This window comes from Hyaena hyaena, unplaced genomic scaffold, assembly GCF_003009895.1.
Source record: "Hyaena hyaena isolate Hyena2069 unplaced genomic scaffold, ASM300989v1 scaffold_665, whole genome shotgun sequence".
Classification (NCBI taxonomy): Eukaryota; Metazoa; Chordata; class Mammalia; order Carnivora; family Hyaenidae; genus Hyaena; species Hyaena hyaena.
The window spans coordinates 15,783-40,588 of NW_024081300.1; the positions used below are offsets into that span (position 1 = coordinate 15,783).

The 24,806-nt window shown below is 40.1% G+C and overlaps 1 protein-coding gene across 1 annotated transcript in view; it reads right to left on the reverse strand.

Moving 5' to 3' along the window:
• The window catches only part of LOC120220088 (calcium-dependent secretion activator 1-like), a gene marked incomplete at its 3' end in the record, with an annotated part of 65,628 nt that overhangs the window by 10,731 nt on the left and 30,091 nt on the right, over window positions 1-24,806 (reverse strand). Inside the window, exon 4 of the mRNA XM_039217089.1 lies at window positions 2,272-2,385. Within this exon, the coding sequence (XP_039073020.1) occupies window positions 2,272-2,385 (114 nt within the window). The remainder of the gene's footprint in view (window positions 1-2,271; window positions 2,386-24,806) is intronic.

Sequence of the window (24,806 nt, forward strand, 5' to 3'; positions counted from 1 at the left end):
GAGTCTTGACCAATACGGATACTGACAGGAAAGCAATCGGATTCTGGAGTACAGTGGAGAAAGAAATGCTAGCTTCTCCTCTGCCCCAGAGTGAAGGGAGAGGGAGAAAGGGAAGAGTAATGAACTGGGAACTCTCCCAAGGAAAGTGTTCATCTTGATCCCTTGATGAGTGACCTTTGTTTCAGTGGATTAGACTTCGTGGGAACGTGCATCTCAAGACTCTCGAAACTTTACTAATGAATACAGTAAATAATTAATACCCTATATTACTTCTGTTACTCAAATCTTAATATTAACTACTCCGTGATTTCTCAATGCCTGTTAGTCTCAGACTAAAAAGAAGCTCTTTCAAATAAACTAGTTACTCTAGAAAAAAAAATCAGCATCACTATAGATTTAATGACAATTTCCAGACTCATTAGCACAGTGATCACTATTAATTTTCAAAGTTCATTAATAGAAAGAAATGGCATTTTCTTTTAATTTATGTCATTAGTCAAATGGGTTTTCTAATTAAGACTTGCAATTACAAATTTACAAACTGGTGAATAACTCTAAACATGGAGAATTATTGATAAGGGTCTGCCTGGTCTGAACTGGCTTTCAGAACTTGAAAACAAAAGGGGGTAGAATTAATTTCATTCCCTGGCATTTTCGCAACAAAATATTTTGTTAAATAGATTTAAGATATTCATTGCCATACCATCATCATGGTGCTGAATCTCATTTCCACATTCCATTGAATTCAACTGATATACTGCATCACATAAGATAGAGAAGTCTGACACTTACTGGCAATAATGAATACTATGTGTAAAAGGAAATATAAAAGCTTAAATTTAACAAATATAAAAATGAAGCAGACTTCTAAAACAAATCCAAACAGAAATTTCATTGAGAAAATGTGTAAAATGAGTCTGTGACTGGACCCAGCAAACATCACAGACACAAAGGCTGTTTGCTATTAAACACTAATTAGCAAACCAATCAATAATATTTGCACAAAATCTAATTGCAGTCTTGCTCTACTCTTGTCATAAACAAAGCCAAGTACCTGAGCACGTGGGAAGGAGTTCGACTGAATCAATCAACTAACACTTTTAAAGCATCTACTGAGGACTGGAGACCCCGATGGGCAGAAGCATGTGTGTGGAACACAGAGAAGCAGAAGCACCAAAGTTTCTATTTGGAAATAATCTGCTACCTAATAATTAAAAACAGAAAGGAAAGAAGGAAGGAAATCCGTGAAGCAATCCCAGGGGGAAAGAAATCAGAGTTTGGTGGATTCAACTTATTTTAGTTTATTGTTATTACCTTGAATTGCATATGGCAGGATGCTATCCATTTTTCAAGGCTTAGCAGTTGGTTTCTAATGGTTTTAACCCAGCCTTGACAATGGGTATAACATTTGGGGCATACGATTCCAAATACAGAGACTATCTGGTTCATATAAAAATAAATTGGTATAAAGTAAAATGTCTTTTAAAGACCATATGATAACTTTTTAAAAATATGCACATCAGGCAAACACTGCCTATAGGAAGGGATGGTGTATCCAACCCACTAATAATGTATAAACAATAGCCAATGTCCACCTTATGGAAGAATAATTATAAATTTTAAATATACTAGTGGAATTAAATAAATCTTTGGGGTCTACAGGTGAAAATTCTGTTGTGATGTATATTCAGGAGATGTTTTCTCCCTTATAGGTTTTCTCTTAAGAACAGTACTGAGTTTTGGATGGGGTTCTAACTTACAGAAAAGAACTCACAGCACCGTTTTAATAGAAAGAACAAGGAAGCTAGTGAAGGCACCATCTAAGGAGGTGTTAACATCCTTTAGGAAGGGGTGGAGTTGGTGGAATAAAGCTCCCAACTCAGTTCAAGTCTTAAGTTGTGGCACTATAACAGCTGTGCGAATTTGAGTAACTGACCTAACCTCTCTCTGCCTCAGTTGCTTCACTGGTAAAATGGGAATATCAAGACCTAACTCACGAGACTGTTGTAAAGACTAAATGACATCATATGTAAAGCAGGCAATGTGTGGAGTGTTTTGCAAATAATATCTCAGTAAACAATTGGCTTTGATTTAGTTTTCCCAAACAAAATGATGTTATTTCTAAAAATTGTAACCAATCATCAACCCATTTGCCTCGGGAGGGATGGTCCTATAGGAGGCCAAGGCTGCTGTTCCCACTGAACAGGAGTCTGGAAATTCTGGGCTTTAGGCTTGAGCGGTCTTAACCTTCTTCTGCATGGTCACTCTTACCTCATAGTAACTCTGGACGGCGTTCATGAAGGCTTCGTCCGCCACAATCTGGGTTTCCCCGTTGAGGAAAGCCTGAAACCGGTCTTTGACTGTTTGCAGCTGCTGTTTGCTGATCTGTAAGGAATGGAGAAAGAGGGAACAGTGAGGACTTGTTCTACACAACGATTGTGATTACTTTCCGTGGAAGATGCCAGTCCCATTGGTGTGCTAGAGCTGGTGTGTATGGATGCACGCGAGCTGACTGTTACATGTGCAGGAATCTTGTGAGGTGGTTGTTAACTAAAAACAACATAAATTACAGTTAAAAAATTGTATCAAAAACGAAGGCAATGCATACTCAAAATTCAGTGCTTCCTGATCATTTTACCATTACCTGTGCTTTTGAGGTTACTAACCTCTATTGTATTTGCAGGGTGGAAATGATAGATAATGGGCGCTACCATACACCTCTTCCCAACTCAACATTCGGTAACATCTTTTTGGAAGCTAGATATGAGCCAGGATGGGAACATTTATACCATGGAAACTGGAAAACACTGTAAGTCAGGTGTTCTTGGTTTGTTGTTGTTTTTGTTTTGTTTTGTTTTCCATGAGAGATGGTTGTTGTTAAACACACCACCACACAGGCACCTCAGGGAGTCTGAAATACCTTGCTTTACAAATCTGTAGTCATCAAAACAGTATGGTATTAGCATAACGACAGACAGAGACCAACAGAACAAAACTGAGAACCCAGAGATCAACTCATGAATATACAGGCAACGACAAGTGACAAGCACACTCAATGGGCAAAGGACAACCTCCTCAATAAATGATGTTGGAAACACCAGATATTCATACACAAGAGAAGGATATTGGACCCTCTATCTTACACCGCTCACAAAAATTAACGTTAAGTGAATTAAAGACTTAAATGTAAGTCCCGAAACTGTAAAACGATTAGAAGAAAACATAGGGATAAAGCTTCTTGACATGGGTTTTAGCAATGCATTTTTGGATAGGACACCAAAGCAACAACAGCAAAAGTCAACAAGTGGAGCTACAATAGGCTAAATATCTTCTGCAGAGCAAAAGAAACAATCAGCAAAACGAGAAGGCAATTTATGGAATGTGAGAGAATATTTGCAAACCATCTACAGGATAAGGGGTTAATATCCAAAATATATAACAAACTCATAAAATAGCACAAACCCCACAAATGATCCATTGAAAAAATGGGCAGAGGACTTGATTAAACATTTTTCCAAAGAAGACATACAAATGACCAACAGGTACTTGAAAGGGTATTCAACATCACCTATCAGGGAAGTGTAAATCAAAGCCACTATATCTCATCACCTCACACCTGTTTGAATGGTTATCATAAAAAAAAAATTAACAACTATTGGCAAGGGTGTAGAGAAAATGGAACCCTTCTTCCATACTGTTGATGAGAATGTAAACTGGTACAGCCACTATGGAAAATAATATGGAGTTTCCCCAAAAAATTAAAAATAGAAGTGCTATATGATCCGGCAATTCCCTTTCTGGGTATACAGCCCAAGGACACAGATGTGGAAACAACCTAAGTGATCGCTGATGTATGCACCCACACACACACACCCACACACACACCAATGGACCAAGAGGGTATTATGCTAAATGAAATAAGGCAGACAGAGACAGACAAGTACTGCATGCTCTCACCTATATGTGGAATCTGAAAAACGTTGAGCTCAAAGAAATAGAGAGTGGTTGCCAGGGTCTGAGGGGTGGGAGAAATGGGAAGATGCTGACCAAGGCATACAAACTTCCAACTCTAAGATATAAGTTCTGGAGATTTAATGCACAGCGTGGTGACTATCATTAACAGTACTGTATTATATACTTGAGAGTTGTTAAGAGTAGATTCCATAGCCCTTTATTCTAAAAACTTGTTAGCTATGGTTAAATTTGTTAGATAATATATCTCCTTCTGGTGTTTGTTCATCGATGTTTCCCCAGGGCCAACTTAGTTCCTTACACAAGACAGGTACTTGTAAGCGCTTGTTGCATAAATGAACGCAGCGCATGAAAGATAAATTCTCTTTGAATATCCTTTAATCAGTTCTAATTTATATGAAAAGAAAGCCAGCTAAAAGCTTTACTGTTTTTACTATTATTTATAAAAAGTTATACTTCATAAACTGATAATGGGATCCTGTGTCTAACTGTTGTAGAAGAAAGAGTGAGGAAGATCATTCTGGTCCCGGCTCCATCAACCATTGTGTCATCTTGGAAAAGTCACTTACATCCTCGGAATTGGCCAGAGACTTAAAAGCCCTTCTGGAATAAGGCTGGTTTAATAAATAAATGTTACATCATCCTCAATTATCTCACTTGGAAAATGGTGATAATTCTATTGAGGGCCCTGGCATAGTAATAGCTACTTGATAACATGAATTCTTTTTTAAAATAATGAGTTTCTGTATTCATTCATTCAAAACATTTTTTTAATTTATTTTAAGTAATCTCTACACCCAATGTGGGGTTTGCTCACAACCCAAGATCAAGAGTCACATGCTCCACCAACTGAGCCAGCCAGGCACCCCAGTTTCTATATACATTTAAAGTGCTTTCATCATTAGAATCAATTTAAGTCTTGCTATAGAAAATAACGTTTAGAGCTATAGGAGACTGAAGCCTGGCTTGAGTTTTGATTCAATCAGGAAACAAAGAGTCGAGTTTTGAGAATGGACTGAGTTGGGACCTGGAGGGCTTTAGCTAATTTTGGAACTTTGGAAAAAGTGAGACTAGTGAAGTTAGGGACAGACAGAAAAGAAGTGGGTTTTTAACAGATTGATATTTTTCACGTCCTAGAGCACCACTGTTCGAGGTGAGCCACGTGTATAATTTTACATTTTCCAGAAGTCTTATTTTAAAAAGTACAAAGAAATAAGCGAAATAAATATTAATACACTCTGTTGAAGCCAATATGTCAAAAATATTATTTCAACATATAATCATCATGTAAATGATTAATGAGATATTTTACATTCTCTCTTTATACAGTATCTCTGAAATCTGGTGGTATTTTATGCCCACAGTATATCTCAATTCAGAATCACCAAACTGCAGGTGTTCAATAGTCACATGTGGCTGGTGGCCACCGCTCTGGATGGCCAGGCCTAGAGCATGGAATGAACTCACTGCTCAGCCGCGTAGGCTTTCCTGGTCTGACCCAGGATACCAGGATCCAAGGACACTGGTATCGCTGGAGTTGCACAGAAAAATCATGGTTATTTGTATGCATTTGAAAACATTTCAATTGAATTATTGGGCACCAGTTGACTTTCACATAAAAATGACACCATAACATAAATTTCTATCAAGTAGGCCAGCCTTCACCGGCCTAAGCCACAAATCCTCATAGTAGAGTATAATACCAACCAAGGCATCTCACGGAATTTACATTCAGAATTTCTTCCAACACTGGGTCAATACCAATAACTCTGCATGATCTTGGGGGTGGGATGGGGTGAGGTAACGGAGGAGGAGAGGGAATGGCCACCATCACTCCTTGCTTTTGCCTTCAGTCTCAAGTGACGGAAATAAAAGGAGGCACACACCCTGTGAAGGATGAAGATCGATTGTTGACCCAAGCCAAATCCATTATCACTCTAACCTTTGTTAAATAAGCAGAGTACTCAGTTCTTCCAAAAAGATTTACAGAGCATCTATTACCTGCCTGGTCCTACCACACATCCTGAGGTTTCTGTGGTCAGCAAAACAATTCAGCCTCTGATCTCAGAGGCCGGGCCTGAGCAATGGGGAATTCAAGAAAATAAGGGATTGTTCTCAGGGACGCCGTAGTCAAGATAGAGAGGAAAACACATACAAAACAACAACAACAACCCCACAAAAGTATGTTTTAGGATTTCAGAGGGAAGAGATTACAGAATATAAAATGCTTAAAAGGAGAGGGCCTTCAGGCACATTAACATGAGTCAGATTCAGAGAACATCCAACATGAAGTCCCATAAAACATCCCTCACTTCCCTGCATACCTCAAGCTCTCACTGAGAGAGTCAGGGGCACAGATTCTAGAAGCAGAACTATGCTTATGTCTGGGTTTTGATGCCGACCCGTCCAAGTTCACTATTTTTCCTCATTACTAATTAAACAAGCAAATCATGTGTTTAGTTCCCTCACTCACTGTGCCTCACTGGGCAAATGACTAAGCTCTCAACACCTCAGTTTTTTCATCTGTAGAACAGGGCCAATGCTGGCCTCATAGGATTGTTGTGAAGTTCATCTGGAGGTAAGTGATATATTCACTGCGGAACCTACTAGAGCATGAATGACCAGTAAACCAGTAGCTGTTGTGATGATTAATTCTCAGCTTTGAGCCTTTACACATACTGTTTCCTCGAAAACCTATGCCTCTGGGAAAATTCCAGATGTATCTTCGAAATGCAGCCCACATGCTCCTTCCCAGACTTCACTGGATGGCAGTAGCTACTTTCTCAGTACTTTGTTCATCGTCCTGAGGGTACATGTGTCATACCCTCACAAAGTAGAAGTTTATTTAGATGCCAGGGCTCAGAGGCAGGGTCAGGAGTCAGGATTTGAGAACACAGACTTGGGGTCAAAGGGATGTGGGCTCAAATCCTAGTGATAATATTCATTTCCAAGGGTAATCTTGGGCAAACTGATTTCCCTAAGCCTCAGCTCTTCATGTATAAAATAGGGATTCTAAGTCTTACTCCCAGGATTGCTGGAAATATAAAAAGAACAAAGGACGATGTGCCTAAGGAGCTTAGCACACTGCCTAGCACAAAAAATAAGAATCGAATGATACAGGGCAGACCAGAAACTAAATGCGCTTGAGGCCTCTTGTCAGCTGCTAGCTTTGTTTTGTCTCACTCTGCTCACCATTTACTCTGCTCCAGCCATACTGGCCTCTGTTCTTCTCAAGTATGCCCCACGTTTCTTCCCTGAGAGTCTTTGCATTTGCCATTCCCCCTGTCTGGGATGTTTTTCCCTTGATCTTCCCATAGCTGCCACCTACTGACCTTTAGGGTGCAGCCTAGCTAGCATCTCAAAGGAAAGTTTTCCCTGACCACCCTGTCTACACTAGTGCTGCCCTAAGCTGATGTCTGTCACATTGCTGTGGACCCTATGCCTTCACAGCCATTATTATAGTCAGCATTTATCTTCTCTAAGTTTATTTAATTGAATTTTAACATGCACATGGAAGAATGTATATCATAACCACAGAGCCTGAGAAATCTCCACAAGGTGAACTTTCTAATAGACCCGATTCTCCTGATCAAGATAAAGAACATTATCTGGACCCCAGAAGCTCCTGCAAAGTCCCCCCAGAAGTACCCCCAAATCATGGCCCCTCTCCAAAGGGTACCAGTAGCCTGACTTCTATCATCATAGATTTGTTTTGCCTGTTTTTGAACTTGAGGTCAGTGCCATCGTGCATTATGAGATTTTGCCGTGTGGCTGGGGGTAGCAATAGCTTGCTCGTCCTCATTGCTGAGTATTCCATTTTATGACTCTAGCATTATTTATTTACTCTCCTGCTGAGGGACATTTGGGTCTTCTTTCCTTTTTTTAAACTCGTGCTTGCTTTTCATTACCTATCTCCCCATAAGAACACAGGCTTCATGTGCACAAGAATCACATCCATCTTGTTGACGGCCGTGCTTCTCATGCCTGGCACATAATGGGCACTAGCCAAATATTTGTTGAGTGAATATATGAACTTATCAAGTGTTTAATGTATACCAGGCACCATGTTAGGCACTGCGGATGCTAAATGACCAAAGCTCCATCTTAGCTCTCAGTTCTCTTTCACTGTGCTCAGGGATCCCATATTCACCTTTTACTCCTCAGCATCCTTTGGCCAACTGTTATGAGTGAATGCAAACCTCCCTTAGGAGCTCACATAAATCACCAATCTGTGGGTTTATCTCTGGTTTAAAGTTAACTGATCTAGATAGGACTGAACATGGAAGGTGACCTTGCACGAACACACTGACATAACTGGCAGACGGTACAACACTAAACAGACAAAACAGACTTCAATGGGCCGCTTACACACAGAACTCTCTCTCCTAAAATAGAAGTCCATCTAAAAGCACTCAATATGTATAGAAACCACTTGTGCATCAGATCAGAATTCGGAAGTGAAGTAATGAGTTCCAAGGGCCAAAAACCTGAAAACATGAAAGGTAATTATTGCAGAGGACAGAGCTGTAGCAGGCTTTGCTGGCGCTACTGAAGCATTCTTGGTTCACCTCATTAGGCAAGGCCTGAAAATTCCCACTGCGTTTCAGGCAGCTCGTAATTTACTGCTCATTCTGGAGAAGCACGATATGGGCTACACCGGGAAGAGAAACCGGCGTGTCCTAAGGACTGGTCTCAGGAGAGGCAAGGCCGAAGTCAGAGCAAGCACAGACCAAATCCTGGCATTGCGACAAGTCCTAGGGCAAGTAGGTGACTTTGGCTTTCTCCTCTACAAACAGGAGATCTTATCTGCCTTACAGGGTTTTTTTTGGTGAGACCATATATACAAGACGGATAGCATGGTTTCTGGCATAGAGTAGAATTCGGTTAATAAAAACCATCAGGTATTATTGTTATGATTCAGTTTTGCCTTTCTGCCTTCATCAATCTTTTATGTTCTTCGATGCTTTTTTTCCCTCTCTTTACTCAGTCTTTTGAAGTTACTTTTTCATGGTGTCCTTCATTCCCTCTTCTTGGTCCTTCCATTGTAGAGGCTGAAAAGCCAAGTACTCTTAGGCCATCTCCCAGCTCTACGTAGACTTGCAGCAGGGACAGAAAACCATTTGGGGTCCTCTGGAAAAGCTTTTGAATAAAATCCTCACATAAAGGAACCTACCTGCTGATATAACCCTTTCCTTGGGTCAAGGGCGTCATAGAGATACTGGCCCTTATATTTCTGAAGACTTGAGCAAATGTTTAGAAACACCTCTCTCTGCCCTTCTTGTCATGTGAGAAAAAATGAGTCTTAATTTTTGTTGTTGTTCAAATCATGGTGTGCTTTCTCTTTCTTGCAGCCAAATGCTTTCCCAATGGATACCTGAGGCTTCTTCTAGGCCTGAAAGAAAGGATTCTTACTAAGGTGCTTATTGCTTACTATGCTTCCTATCACAGCAGCAAGTGTATTATAAAAGAGAGAGAAGCAATATTTACCCTGAAAGAATGGATCTAAAATGGTAGCATTCTAAGCATAGCAATAGGTAATAGAAAAGTTGTTTTGGGGTGTAAGGAGATCTTCCATTTATACACATAACTGAAGTCCTTCTCTAACATATAAGGTAAGTATTGAATATTACAATCTAATAACAAGAGCTATGCTTTTTTTTTTTTTGAAACCTGAAGTCTAGTTGACACACAATGTTATTTTAATTTTTTTAATGTTTATTTTTGAAAGAGAGAGACAGGGAGAGAGAGGGTGAGCAGGGGAGCGGCAGAGAGAGGGAGACACAGAATCCAAAGCAGGCTCCAGGCTCTGAGCTGTCAGCATACAGCCCGACACAGGGCACGAACTCAAGAACTGTGAGATCATGACTAGAGCTGAAGTTGAACGCTTAAATGACTGAGCCACCCAGGTGCCCAACACACAATGTTATTTTAGTTTCAAGTGTACAACGCAGTGGTTCAACAACTCAAAATCCGATGCTATGCTCAGCTCAGATGTAACTGCCTTCTGTCAGCACACAATACTATTACACTATCATTGACTATATTCCCTGTGCTGTACCTTTCATCCCTGTGATTTCTTCATTCTGTGACTGAAAGCCCATATCTCTTACTTCCTTTCACCTATTTTGCCCATCCCCCCAGTCCCCTCCCCTCTGGCAGCCACCAGTTTGTCCTTTCTATGGGTCTGTTTTTACTTCTGAAATTTATTCGTTCATTGTTTTTAGATTCCACACATAAGTGAAATCATATGGTATTTGTCTTTCTCTGTGTGTCCTTTCTTTTTAAGAAAGAAATCATTATTTGGGGGAAAAGTAGTTGTTTTTTTTTTAAGTTTATTTATTTCTTTTGAGAGAGAGCAAGAGAGAGCAGAGGAGAGGCAGAGAGAGAGAATCTCAAGCAGGCTCTGCACTGTTAGCATGGAGCCTGCCTCGGGGCTTGAATCCATGAACTGTGAGATCATGACCAGAACCGAATGCAAGATTCAGATGCTTAACCAAAGGAGTTACTCAAGCACCACAAAGAAAATAGACTTTAAAACTCTAATTCATTATAGAAGGCTAACAGGAATGTCAAGTCAATAAGCACTTTAAAAGCCGTAAGTTAGCCTAGAGAGATGAGAACAATATTTATTTAATTTCCTTTCTTTGAAGGTTATCAAAATTTATCTTGGTCCATTGATTTTATTAAAAAATAAAATATCTTCTTCCCACAACCAGATTATTGTCTGCCTTAAGTAAAGTCTTGATTCTAGGAAATGTAGAAGTTGTTATCATCCTAACCAAATATTTACTTATTTACATAAAATTCTTCTCACCTTGTATATTATGTGTATTTACATTATGCATTCTGAAAAAGGTGTTTTAAGTGAATTTCATTTATTTGGCTTGAGAAAAAAAAATCCTTCAAAAGACTTCATCATAGGACATTATCACTGAGTAATTCTGAAATGGAAGTTGAAGGGGTACAAATACTAACGGGAGAAGAAGTACAATGAGCTGGAACCTGGGACTTCTCTTCACAACATGGTTGCCAATTCCACCCTTCAAATAACACCCTGTCCATATACCAACTGTACTATGATTGACGTTATGTTTTGCCTTGAACACATAGCAAGTCATTTCATTTGTTTGTTTGTTTTTTTATTTTGGGGGGTGGGGAGAGGCAGAGGGAGAGAGAGAGAGAATCCCAAGCAGAGCATGGAGCCTGATGCAAGGCTAGATCCCCTAACCCTGGTATCATGACCTGAGCCAAAATCAAGAGTTGGATGTTAAACTGACTAAGCCACCCAGGTGACTTTTTTTTTAAACTGCATTTTTTTAAACTGAAACTTGTTCTGAGCAATGGTATCTGTGAAATCATAGGCTTTATGTGCTATTCATAGTTAAAATAGATTGGTACTATCATCTTGCATACACCTACCACATTTTAGGAAGTGCTTCTTTAGAAAAGATTTAAACATCTACTATAAAAGTTCTTGCTCATTAAAAGCATTTTTTGGAATGGCAGCCGCTATATATCATTAAGTTGTTACTACTTTTCTCTTTTTTTATAATTATTTTTTTAAAAAATTTTAATGTTTTTATTTATTTATGAGAGAGAGAGAGAGACAGCACAAGCAGGGGAGGGTCAGAGAGAGAGGGAGACACAGAATCTGAAGAAGACTCCAGGCTCTGAGCTGTCAGCACAGAGTCCGATGCGGGGCTCAAACCCACGAACCATGAGATTGTGACCTAAGCCAAAGTTGGACGCTCAACCGACTGAGCCACTCAGGCACCCCATTGTTACTACTTTGGGGGCACCTGGGTGGCTCAGTCAGTAAAGTGTCCGACTTCAGCTCAGGTCATGATCTCATGGTTTGGGGGTTCAGCCTTGTGTCGGACTGTGTGCTGACAGCTCAGAGCCTGGAGCCTGCTTCAGATTCTGTGTCTCACTCACTCTCTGCCCCTCCTATGCTTGCGCATGCACTCTCTCTCTCAAAAATAAACAAATATTAAAATTTTTTTAAAAAATAAAAAGAATTAAAACTAACTCTGAATTTTTAAACCATTACATAATAGAAAGGCCAACTAGCCATGTTATTCCTAAAGACCAATTTGTTCTGGAGAGAAAGAACAAAGGGTTCTGTGACCTAAGGGAAAGTGACCTTGCAGATAACATTAAACACTGGTTAAGCTGGGATTCTCTCAGAAAAACAATTACTTAGCAGAAGAGGAAAAAACATTAAGAAAACTGAATATAGAAACGGGGTCAGGCTAACAGTAAAATTGGAGACGGAGTGAGAGGAGAAAAAAGGAGAAAGAAAGGAATAAGAGATGCTCTACACACACCTCAGAGTGTCTGAAAAGTTGGACCGCATATCCTACCACTGAATGAAACACATACAGGTTTTTATTCTTAAGTTAATTTATTTTGAGAGAGTAAGCATGCGACCAGGGGAGGGGCAGAGAGAGAGAGGGAGAGAGAGAATCTCAAGCAGGTTCCACACTGTTAGCACAGAGCCCAACTGGCTCTTGATCTCCTGAACTGTGAGATCATGACCTGGGCCCAAATCACGAGATGGACGCCTAACTGACTGAGCCACCCAGGTGCTGTACCACATGTGGTTTTCAAAAACATAAGAATATACTTTTCTGATTTGGAGGCACTTGGGCAATATTCATCTAGATTCTTCTGACAGATGGTCAAACATAGAGCTATAGGTCCAAAGTCCTCATTAGGAATTCTTCTAATTGTGGGGTACATGGATGGCTCATAAGGTTAAGCTTCCCACTTAGGCTAAGGTCATGATCACATGGTCATGAGTTTGAGCCCTGTGTCAGTCTCTGTGCTGACAGCTCGGAGCCTGGAGCCTGCTTTGGATTCTGTCTCCCTCTCTCTCTGCCCCTCCCCCATTCAAGCTCTGTTTCTCGGTCTCTCAAAAATAAATAAAAGTTAAAAAATTAAAAAAAAAAAAAGAATTCTAGTTGCTACAAATCTCATTTTGGCTTCAAGTCTCTTTACACTCCTAAAATTTATTGAAGGCTACAAAGATTTTCTGTATATGCAAGTTATATCATTGATATGTACTTAATAGATATTAAAACGGAAGTATGAAGCATTTATTAATTCCTTAAAATAATAAACTCATTATGTGCTAACCTAAATAACCTGTTTTATGAAAATAACTGTATTTCCCAGAACAAATATCAATGAAATGAATGGCACCATTTCATAGTATTACAATCTTCTTCAGAGATTAATAGAAGGCTACTGGAATCTCATCTCTGTTTCTACATTCAATCTGTTGTGATGTGCTGTTTTGGTTGAAGTATGTGAAAAAGATCTAGCCCCCCACAAATCTGTTGCTGGAAAAGGGAGAAATAGTTTAATAAACATTCAGATAGATGTGGAGAATCTTCTTTGATATCATACCAATGTTCAACCAGTGGTATTTTCTCAAAGGTTAGTTGTAGTGTGAAATTGGAAACTACAGTTGTAAACTTTTTGTATTCTATTACATTAAAATTCACCGGTCTTTCCTACTTTTCGAAAGAATCTTTTACCCATGGATGCTTTTTTTTAAAAATACCACACATTGGTTACATGGAAAATACTAGTTCGTTAAGTTATGCAAATATTCCAACTACCAACACACTTCATTAAACAATATATAAAAAAATCATATTACTGAGGGGCGCCTGGATGGCTCAGTCGGTTGAGCATCTGACTCTTGATGTTGGCTTGGGTCATGATCCCAGGGTCATGGGATCAAATCACCCATTAGGCTCTGCAGTGAGTATGGAGCCTGATTAGGATTCTCTTTCTCTCTCCCTCCCTCTGCCTCTCCTTCTGACTTGCTTGTTCTCTCTTTCTCTCTCAAAAAAACCCAAAAAACCCGTATTACTTAAAATCACCACTGGTATCACAAAAAAAAAGTTTTGGGTGTCGGAAAACTGTCAAGCTTATAGCGATGGACTGAAAGCTCAAACTTTATCATCAGCAAAAACTACTGTCAGCTATTTTTCCTGAAGTAACAAGCTCCCTTCCTTCATTTTCCAGAAAATACCTGCAAAATGCCTAAGTATGAATAACCTCGGTTTGTCTATCAGGTGTTCCAGTAAAAGTGACATTGCATTAAACCAATAACTGACTCGTTCAGTGGGGAGCCAGTAACACAAATATCTTTTCACAAGATGCTCACTGGCCTTCATGACATAGCCAAAGTGCTTGATTGATATTTACCATTTCATTCTACTAATGTGAAGAGAGTGGGTACTCTGGGTCAAAACTTAATGCGGGTAATAATTTCTACAGCTTTCTCCTGAAGAATATTCAGTGAACCTGGGAGTTTTTAAACAGTGACCTCCTGGCTATGAGGAGGACAAGATGAGTGTGGTCCGGCACTAATGCCCTGATCTGTGCCAAGGCCCCAGCCGTTTTACTCACCGCTGCTTTTGCATCATTAGTGCAAATGTCAGTACAATTGGGAAGAAAACAATAGTGTCTTAGGATTATTAGGAAAATCATTCTAGCGGGTTATGGACCGCACTGCGGGAACCATCATGAATCAATGAATCAATGAATCGATGAACCTGACAGCCATTAATACCGCAAGGCAGCTGGCCAGGAGGAGAGTGGTACAGTCTGATCTTGGAGAAGTAGGTGCGGTGCCCTGTGTGCCAAAGTGTGGAGTCTGGGTTTAATTCAAAGCAGGATGGGAAACCGCAGAAGTGTTTCAGGCAAGGGAGTGACATGATTTGAAAGCGTGCAGCATCAGGGAGCAGTAATGAGTTCTCAGGCTCATTGCCGAATCAGGATGATGCTTCATGCAGGCTGTGACATCTGAGGAGATGAGGATTGTGAATGTCTAGCATCTCAGTTGGCAGAGACAGATCACCAGGAGAAGAGGAAGAGTCAGGGCAAGTGGGAGAAGGGATGAGAAGGGCCTTCCGGGATGGGAGTAAAAAACGAATGAAGAAAGACAGATGAGAAAATGTGGGGCCTGGTGAAGGGGAAGCAGTAAGAGTTTCTTCTGTCAATTTATAATTTAGACTCTGCTGATGAAGAAAAAGAAGATGGAGAATAAGAAAGAGGCTTAGAGGCTGCTCTCACTATAAGCACTGGGCATGTACAACAGTGCTGTCCAAAAATAGAGTCACAACAACCTATTGCAAATGAAACAGCAGATCGTTTCATTTGGCTGGAGCCCAGATTAAAAAAGACTAGCACAGCAACATATGAAATCACTAAACACCGTTCTGAATCTTACGAGGTTTAAAAGTGAACTTATCAGTAGCAATGATTTCCAGAGAAGAAGCTGAAGAAATACGAATGCAGTCCTATGTGTAGGTAATGGTAGATTCTCCAATGTACCACCCCACAAACTGAAACTAGACCTTCACTGAAGCTGATTTAGATTAAGACCCTTGCTCCATCAGTCATGAACAGAGAGAGAAGGTATCATTGACCAACAATCTACTCTTCAGGCTGCTGGGATGTTTGGAACGATGTGCAGCCTTTACTTAACGGGTTCTGACAGCCTCCATTCGTGATGCAGAATTGCAGAGGAAAAAAATAGGGCAAAGCCAGAAGGTGCTCCGCAGCTGGGAAATAACTAAAAACACAAGCATAAAGCCTAACATAAACGACGGACTTGAGTTAATAATAATGTACCACCATGGATAGGCTCATCGATTGTAACAAATGTACCGTGCAACACAAGATGTTAATAACAGGGGAGACTTGCAGGCAGGGGGATACGAAGGATGTGGAAATGGTCTTATACTTTAACTCGATTTTTCTATAAACCTAAAACTAAGCTCCAAAAAATAAAGTATACTCATTAAACGCATACACTCACACGCACATGGAAACAGATTTTCTGTAAAGGAACTCAAACACAGCAGTGCACACAATGCAGACCTAAGCTGGCACAAGGGAGAACAGAAAATCCCACCAACTGAAGCTTGTCATAGAATCCAGAAGCAGAAAAGAAAATAAAGCCACTGGTGTTTTTGATTTGCAGCACCTCGTGGCCAGATGAACCCGCTGGGTTGTACAAAGGCTTCGGGGACCTTTTCTGCAACCACAAATGAGTGCTGGCTTATTAAAATGAAATTTGTCGGGGCGCCTGGATGGCTCAGTCAGTTAAGTGTCCAACTTTGGCTCAGGTCATGATCTCATGGTTCGTGGGTTCAAGCCCCACATCAGGCTCTGTGCTGACAGCTAGCTCAGAGCCTGGAGCCTGCTTCAGATTCTTTGTCTCCCTCTCTTTCTGACCCTCCCCTGCTCATGCTGTCTCTGTCTCTGTCTCTCTCTCTCTCTGAAATAAATAAAAAACATTTAAAAAAATAAATAAAATGAAATTTGTCACTGACTTGATTCCCTTCCACGAGATTTTGTGTTACTGATGTTTTAAAGGCATGAGTGACTTAATTACCCCTACTGCATCTGAGGGAGACACAGTTTTGGTTCCTTTTGGAAGCAACCGAGAGGGCGAACTTCCCTCACGCTGAGTCACATCACTAGTCCTATCAAAGTACAGGCAGTGTTTATTTCACGCCTTGGTGAGCACGTGGGTAGACTGCATGGAATATTACTGAAACCTCTTTGAAGAAAGCTCCTTTTTTCTCCCTGTAATATTTGTCTGCAATCAGGGAACAATACGTTTTTATGTTGTGTCTAGAATATTGCCCCTTTGGCTGGTTAACCACAATTTGATTTTCATTTTTCTTCAAGTCTTCACAATTCCACTTAGGCCTTCATCTTTTGGAGCTATGAGGGTCACTTTTCCCTTTACTTGCTTCAGTGGCCTAAGCCTTAGCTGTCTATCAAAATGCTGTGTAGACATCAACTCCTTCTGATGGCTCCTTCCAGATCCTGAGCTAGACCCCCTTTCTCTGAACACCCCCATCCCCTGCCTCTTGGCATTTATTATAAATATTAATATAAACCAAGAACTCTTACGTCTGTTCTTCCTACAAGACTGTTAAAGAGAGGAACCTTCTTTTTTTAAAATCACTGAACTCTGGTCATATTAGCAGCCAAGAGACTCAATAAATTTGTGGGCCCAGCCTTTGTATCAGCATTGCCAAGGATGCTTGTAAAAACTATTGATGCCTGTGGCCCCACAAACCCCCTCACTCAGGACATCTGGGGGTAGAGGTCCCAGTATATATAAGTTTAGAAACTTCATGAACATCTCTGTTGCAAGCCAAAGTTGAGAGCCCCTGTAAGAAATACCACATCCTGAACGAACGGAAGTGTGGTGTATTTTTATATAGGATTAAAAGCTTTTCCTAGCGTCTTTCACATGGATTGACGAGTCCTCAACTTGATGGGAAAGAGAAATGAGATTTTTCTATGCAGTTCCAGAAGACGAAACAGCATCAGATTAAAAGCATAGGAAAGCCGATGTAGGAGCAACATGAGGGCAGATTTTCTATTATTTGGAACTTACGGGAAATGGCGTAGATTGCCCTTTGACACAGAGTTTCTTGTCACTGAGAGCATCTGGCTATTCAGAAGGGATTCATCATTGAACTAAGAGTTGGAGTATGTGGCTACCACAGCCCCTTGCACACACAGTTTATGGTACTTTACTCTACAGAGGCATTTCCCAATCTCAGAAATGTATACTTGGCAGAAATGAGGGGTTGTTAATTTTAATGATAAATAAACCAATAGCTTTGAATTTCCTCCTGGGAAAGCTGCTGTGATGTGCTAGTAAAGGTGAAACAACTAGATCTGTGTGTCCGTGTAGGGGAGGGAAGAAGAGCCCTGATATGTAACATTTGATGGTTTCCATGATATAAATATTCCCACCACGATGGATCTCAGGCTACCAATGTGACATGATGTGGCTCAAAACATTCCCGGAAATGTAACATTTGGTGTTGAGAATCAGTTCAAGCACACCACCGAAAAGCTGCCCTCTCTTCCTCCTTCTCTCCTATGTTTCCCTCATTTCTCCTCCTTCCTGCCTCTTCATCTTTTATCATTATATAATTCATGCTTGGGAAGAATCTGAAGTCGAGATGCCAAGAAAATTCATCTCACTCTTTTAAAATCTACAATTTTAACCAGCAGTAGCACTGCTAGGAACTTACCCAAGGATACAGGAGTGCTGATGCATAGGGGCACATGTATCCCAATGCTCATAGCAGCACTCTCAACCATAGCCAAAACATGGAAAGAACCTAAGTGTCCATCCACGGACGAACGGATCAAGAAGATGTGGTTTATCTATACGATGAAATACTACATGGCAATGAGAAAGAATGAAATCTGGCCATGTGTAGCAACATGGATGGACCTTGAGGGTGTTATGCTGAGCGAAATAAGTCAGGCAGAGAAGGACAGATACCATATGTTTGCACATATAGGTGGATTAGGAGGAAGCTAACAGAGGACCATGAGGGAGAAGAAGGGGGAAAATAGTGGGGGAGAGGGAGGGAGGCAAACCATGAGAGACTCTTGAATGCTGAGAATAAACTGAGGGCTGATGGTAGTGTGGGAGAGATGAAGGTGGGTGATGGGCATTGAGGAGGGCACTTGTTGGATGAGAACTGGGTGTTATATGGAAACCAACTTGACAATAAACTGTTTAAGAAAAAAATAAAATAAAATAAAGTCTACAATTTTTATTTGAATCACAAGCAATGGGAAATACTCATTCAGGGACAAACTATCTCCAGGGAGAGTGTTAGTATATTCCTGCAAGGCTTTACATCCCATCTCCCACTTCAATTTTAATGTTAACCTCAAATAAAAGTCATCTCCTCCAAGAAGCTGCCTCTGAAGATCCAGATAAAGCTCTAAACACCCATGGCTCCTTAAAATTGCAATTCTCCCCACCCTTGCATTTATTTGTCAGAAGTACATCTTCCCCACTATGAAGATTTGCCCAGAAGGGCTAGAATTGAGTCTGTTCTATTCATGACTGAGTTTCCTGCTCTAGCCTGATACCTAGCAGCTTCTTCAGTATTTGTGAGATAAGTGAACATATCATAAAATGCATCTGTATATATTTTTTTAAAAGCATCGGTGGGAAACAAAGAACACTGTGTGTTCCTCCCTGCTCCCCTTCCACCTTTGAGCTATGCGACTTTGGGCATATTACCTAATTCCTCCAAGTTTGCCTGTCTTCAAGTGGGGATATTGATTCTTACACCTTGGGTTCTCAGAGATGAAACTAGATACTTTATTAAGAAAAATCAGGGGCGCCTGGGTGGCTTAGTCGGTTAAGCGTCCGACTTTCGCTTAGGTCATGATCTCATGGTTTGTGGGTTCGAGCCCCGCATCAGGCTCTGTGCTGACTGCCAGCTGAGAGCCTGGAGCCTATTTCAGAGTCTATATCTCCCTCTCTCTCTGACCCTCCCCTGCTCACGCTCTCTCTCTCTCTCTCTCCTAGAAATAAATAAAAATTAAAAAAGAAAAATATAAAAAAAAAAAAAAAGAAAAATCATCTGAGGCACCTGGGTGGCTCAGTGAGTCGAGTGTCTGACTCTTAATTTCAGCTCAGGTCATGAGATCAAGTCATGTGGAGGGACCCACGCTGAGCATGGAGCCTGCCTGGGATTCTCTACCTCTCCCTCTGTCCCTCCCCTGCTTGTGGTCACTCTCTTTCTTTCTCTCTAAGAAAAAAAAAAAAGAAAAGAAAAAATCTTCTAAAATTTGGAAATAAAGGCAAAAAGTAACTGTATCATATTTTTGTTTGTTGTCATGTAGGACACTGTCTGACAAACCTATCCAAAGGTCCTCCCCACGTTCCCGCACATTCTGCAGAAGTCCAAGTCTGATTTACTTGTTTCTATTCATCAGGACCCAGACTCTGTGCAGTTAGAGATTAATTTGTAGAATATGGTAAGCTGAAAACTATGTCTGTCTGGTCAAAAAAGATAACTTCAAAGCTACCCAGCTTTATTGACCTATAGGACACTAATTAGTTTTGAATGTAACTTCATAAACTTATTTTAGCGCTTCTTTACTGGCCAACCAAATAAATCTCTCATCCCCTAATGCTCTTTGAACCAGCTTTTCTATCTCACTGGCAATTTCAGTAATAAGTTAAATAAATCTTTGATACATGTTCATTACGTATTTATATTTGAGTCATGTTCTTAGCTTCTGGAAAAATATACTTTGACAATACATAAGGACTTATCATAGAACTTGACAGTTAAGGGCTACACAGTAAGTGTTAGTCCCAATCCTCATCTCCAGGATTCAGTTTCTACATGTATAAAAAGAAAAAGTTTGGGGTGGGTGCCTGCGTGGCTCAGTCAGTTAACTGACTGATTCTTGATTTGGGTTCAGGTCATGATCTTACTGTTCACGGGTTTGAGTTCTACGTTGGGCTCTGAGCTGACAGTGTGGAGCCTGCTTGGGATTCTCTCTCTTCACTTCTCTCTGCTCCTTCCCTATTCATGCTCATGCTCTCTCTCTTTCTCTCTCTAATTAAATAAATAAACTTAAAAAATTACTAAAAGAAAAAGTTGGGCTGATGCATATCAGGGTCCAGTCTACTTCACGGTATGAGTCTGGCCGCTGATGTCAGTGGGACCCATTGGAGCCAGACAAAGGAGATGCAGAAGATGGATTTCCTGTGGGTGACAGGACAGGACAGAGGCTATTGTAGCCTCAGAAAACTTATAACAAGGAGGCGCATCTCAGGGCTGACTTCTCAGTCTCTCTGGGGTATGTTTCCTGCCCTGCGGGCTCACAGCAGACAAAACCACCAGCCCTTTTCAGCAGAGTTGACCTGCTGCCAAACGTAACAGCATCAAATCTGCAGGCACCCTGGGGGTGTGTCAATTTGGCAATTTACATTAAATGAATAAATTCCTTCAAAGACTACTAAAATGCTAAAGGTCCGTGAAGAAGAATTAGGTTACCTAAATAGCCATATATCCAATAAAGAAATTCAGCTCCTAATTTAAAAATTTCCTACAAAGAAAATTCCAGGCCCAGATGGCTTCCCTGGTCAATTTTACCAAACATTTAAGAAAACATACAGGTGGCAAACAAACTTGGAAAACAGGAGAAGAGGAAATACTTCCCAACTCATTTTACGAGGCCAGCATTACCCTACCACAAATACGGGACAAAGATGGTACAAGAAAAAGTCCAATATCCCTCACAACTACTGACACAAAAACCATTTAGGGAATTTAAATAAATCAATTCAAATAATGTATATAGGAGAATAATACATCACGACCAAGTAGGTTTTTCCCAGGAATGAAAGGTTGATTTAACAGGTGAAAATGAATCAATACAATTCATTATATTAATAACCGAAATATGTAGCCTTTTCACAAAGAACTTAGTATGTCTCCGCTCATTCCGTTCATATTTTATGTTCTGAAATGTTCCATGGATTTTTTTCATAAAATTTGTATATATCTTTTGTTGGATTAATCCCTAGATCATTTATACCATTTTGTTAATTCCAGAACTCATCTTTCCCCATATTTCAACTCTTTCAAATCAGACGGTCTCTTAGAGACATTATCTTACAAACGATAACAAAAATAACTGTTTATAGTCAATAGTTCATTAAACTTACTGGTGTCTTTTATCAACTAAAACAAAATACCAGGCCCTTAGATTTTGGAAATTCATACTAAAATATTTATGGATATAATGATGTCATGTGTCTGGGATTAGCTTCAAAATAATTCAGTAGGGAGGCATGAGGAAGATAGATAAACCGTGACATGACGATTAATAAGATCGGTAATGAGTACATGAAGTTTCATTACACTACCCTCTCTACCTTACTATATAGTTGCCATTTCCATAGTTTAGAAACAGTTTTTGTTTCTTGGGTTTTTTTAAAGTTAGGGCATGGTCTAACTCTGGTGGTAGTAGGGGTTGGGGCCAGGACAGAGAATGTCAGTGACCAGAGCTATCTGGAACAATGTAACTTCCCCACCATGATACTGCTGACTCTCAATCTCCTAACACCATGAGTCTCACTTGATTGTACTGTACTTTGAATTTTTTTTTTAATAGTTTATTTATTTTTGAGACAGAGAGTGACAGAGCATGAGTGGGGGAGGGTCAGAGAGAGAGAGGGAGACACAGGATCCGAAACAGGCTCCAGGCTCTGAGCTGTCAGCACAGAGCCTGATGCGGGGCTCAAACCCACAAACCGTGAGATCTGACCTGAGCCAAAGTCGGACACTTAACCAACTGAGCAACCCAGGCACCTGACTTTGAACACTTTTAAAAAGCTGGGTTTTGAATGTCACACACCTTAAGCCTGGCTTTTGCCATCCAGCAGTTTCTTGGGTTGAGAGCAAGGTAGCTTTCTTACAGATCTTCAGTTCATAATGCAGTTCACTTGCTTCTTAAGAGGAAGATCTTTGGCCAACCCCGAAAGGGACAGAACCCAGAGAAAGAGTGCAGCGTGATGCCACCAGCTTCCCACCTCGCATACCCTTGTGTATGGTTAACCCACCCTTGGGGGTGGTTAAGTTGATGACAACACTATTAGCACAATGAGTAGAAAAATGGCAGAAAAAAATGGCCATTCTTATTCCTCAGCAGCCTTATTATAAGGTAAAAACAAAGATCAGCTCCTCAAATTTATCAAGCCATCAGCCCTCCCCAATGTAAAATTAGAAGAAAAATATTGGATATATAAACAATCATTACCAACACTAAACCATGCTTTATAAACACAGTCTTGAGAAATTAGCTCATGATCCCTTGAAGCCATCACAGTGAGCAAGACATAGAAAAACTAAGCATCTAGAATATAAAGACAAACTCTCAAAATAAAATAAACTGATGTTATGGAGAGAGCAATTTGAAAGCAAAAAAATTGTTTTAGAAATGATTCTTTTATTGTGTGATGTCAGGATGCATCCATATACTTAACGTACCTATTAGATAATCTCTTTAAAAATTGGAAACAATTTTTATAAACATGATTAATCAGTTTTCAGAGGTTTTGAAATACAAGTTTTTGTAAGTTTTAACAAAATAGTTTAAACAAAGTTTTTAAAAAATACAATGATACAACATGTGTAGAAGAACAAAAGACTGGCATTGGAAAAGACAGCAATTTACTAACTGGATTTTAACAAAAATCTTTGCATACTTGGTGGACAAAACTGAAACACAGATATCTTGTTATCTTGATATCTCTGTTAGCACAGAGCCTGATGCAGGGCTTGAACTCATGAACGGTGAGATCATGACCTGAGCCAAAGTCGTACACTTAACTGACTGAGCCACCCAGGCACCCATGGATTTCAAATGCAGTCAGTTATGCTATTTTTCTCACTTGGATCTAAGATTCTTCTGAAGAATCTTTGCCAGGTATGACCAAGTAGTGGAAAAAACTCAGAGCTGGGCCGTTGAGTTACCAGGCCAAACACATGAACAAACATTTTCAAAAATATTGAAGCATGGGGCTCCTAGGTGGCTCAGTGGGTTAACCAACCGACTTTAGCTCAGGTTATGATCTTGTGGTTCAAGAGTTCCAGCCCTGCATCAGGCTCTCTGCTGTCTGCTCAGAGCCTGCTTCAGGTCCTCTATCTCTGTCTCTTTCTCTCTCCCCCTCTTTCTCTCTCTCAAATAAATACTTAAAAAAATTAAGAAATAACATTAATTTTAATAATCTTTTCATGGGATCCAAAATACTTTTGTTCCATTAATAAACATAACAAAATCAAACATTATTTCACCTTTGGTTCATTCTTCTTAATTTATTCCTTATATATACATTTTATTATGTACATAGTATACTAGTATAGTACAGTATATAGTATACTAGTATACTTATTAATAAATAAGTACAAAGGGGAAGTGTCCTTGAAATGTTTTACTGATGGGTATGTGTTAAAAACTTTTTTGAAGATCATGGATAGAGTGTTCAAGAGTCTTCATTTTGGAATCAGACAGTTTGAATTTGAATTCTGGGTCCATTGCCCACTAGCTATGTGGCCTTTGAACAAAATCTTGGCTTCTCTAAGCCTCAGTTTGTCTCTACAATAGACAGGAATAGTCTCTCCATCAGGATTGCTGTAAACACTAAAGGGGAAAATGTACAACGTTGTAGTTCCCTCCTCGGCACACAGAGGGAACACCCAAGTGTGAGGTGCTCTCAACACCATGATCGCCACAGTCATCACCACAAAGTAACTGAGCTGTCTGGTCAAACCATCCACGTTATGCTCTAAATAATAAAACTCAAGTAACCTTCAGTGTGTCTTTGAGGGAATATCACAGTTGTATAAGAAATCCCATAACTTATTTTGGCAGTTTTATTAAAGGCACGGCTGCTCAACTAGGTCAGGTGTCCCTCAAGGCTCACTTGAATGACATGGGGTGTAGCACGCACAGTCAACTCCGAAATAACTGAAGGGCAGAGAATGTGATACCTTTCCTCACTAGTTAGCTCCTATAATTTGTTTACAAAGTTTGCAAATGAAAAATAAGAGGCCCTCGGAAGAAATCAGACAAGGCACTGCCCTTCTCACCATACATATTCTTTCCCCTGCTTCTTCTCGGGTTCTGCTTATGCAGCTGCATCACAGTGTCCATCTCCCTAGGTTTCCTTAGATGAGGACAAACTGAACAAAGAGGAAGTTGAGATAAGTATGCACTTTATGGTGCATATACCTTGCAAGCTGGTGACTCATGGAAAATTACTCATTTCTCCAGGTCCACTCAAACAAGATTCATGTATTTTAAAGACCTAGAAGAATGACCTGGAAGACCCATACAGCTGCATTTTCAAATTCTGCCAAGCCCTTAATGTGTACTGTAGTCCCTGCTCTAGCTCCTGATTCAATGACATGACTTGTTGCTAAAGAGACTTTCCTGCAGACATGGCCTCT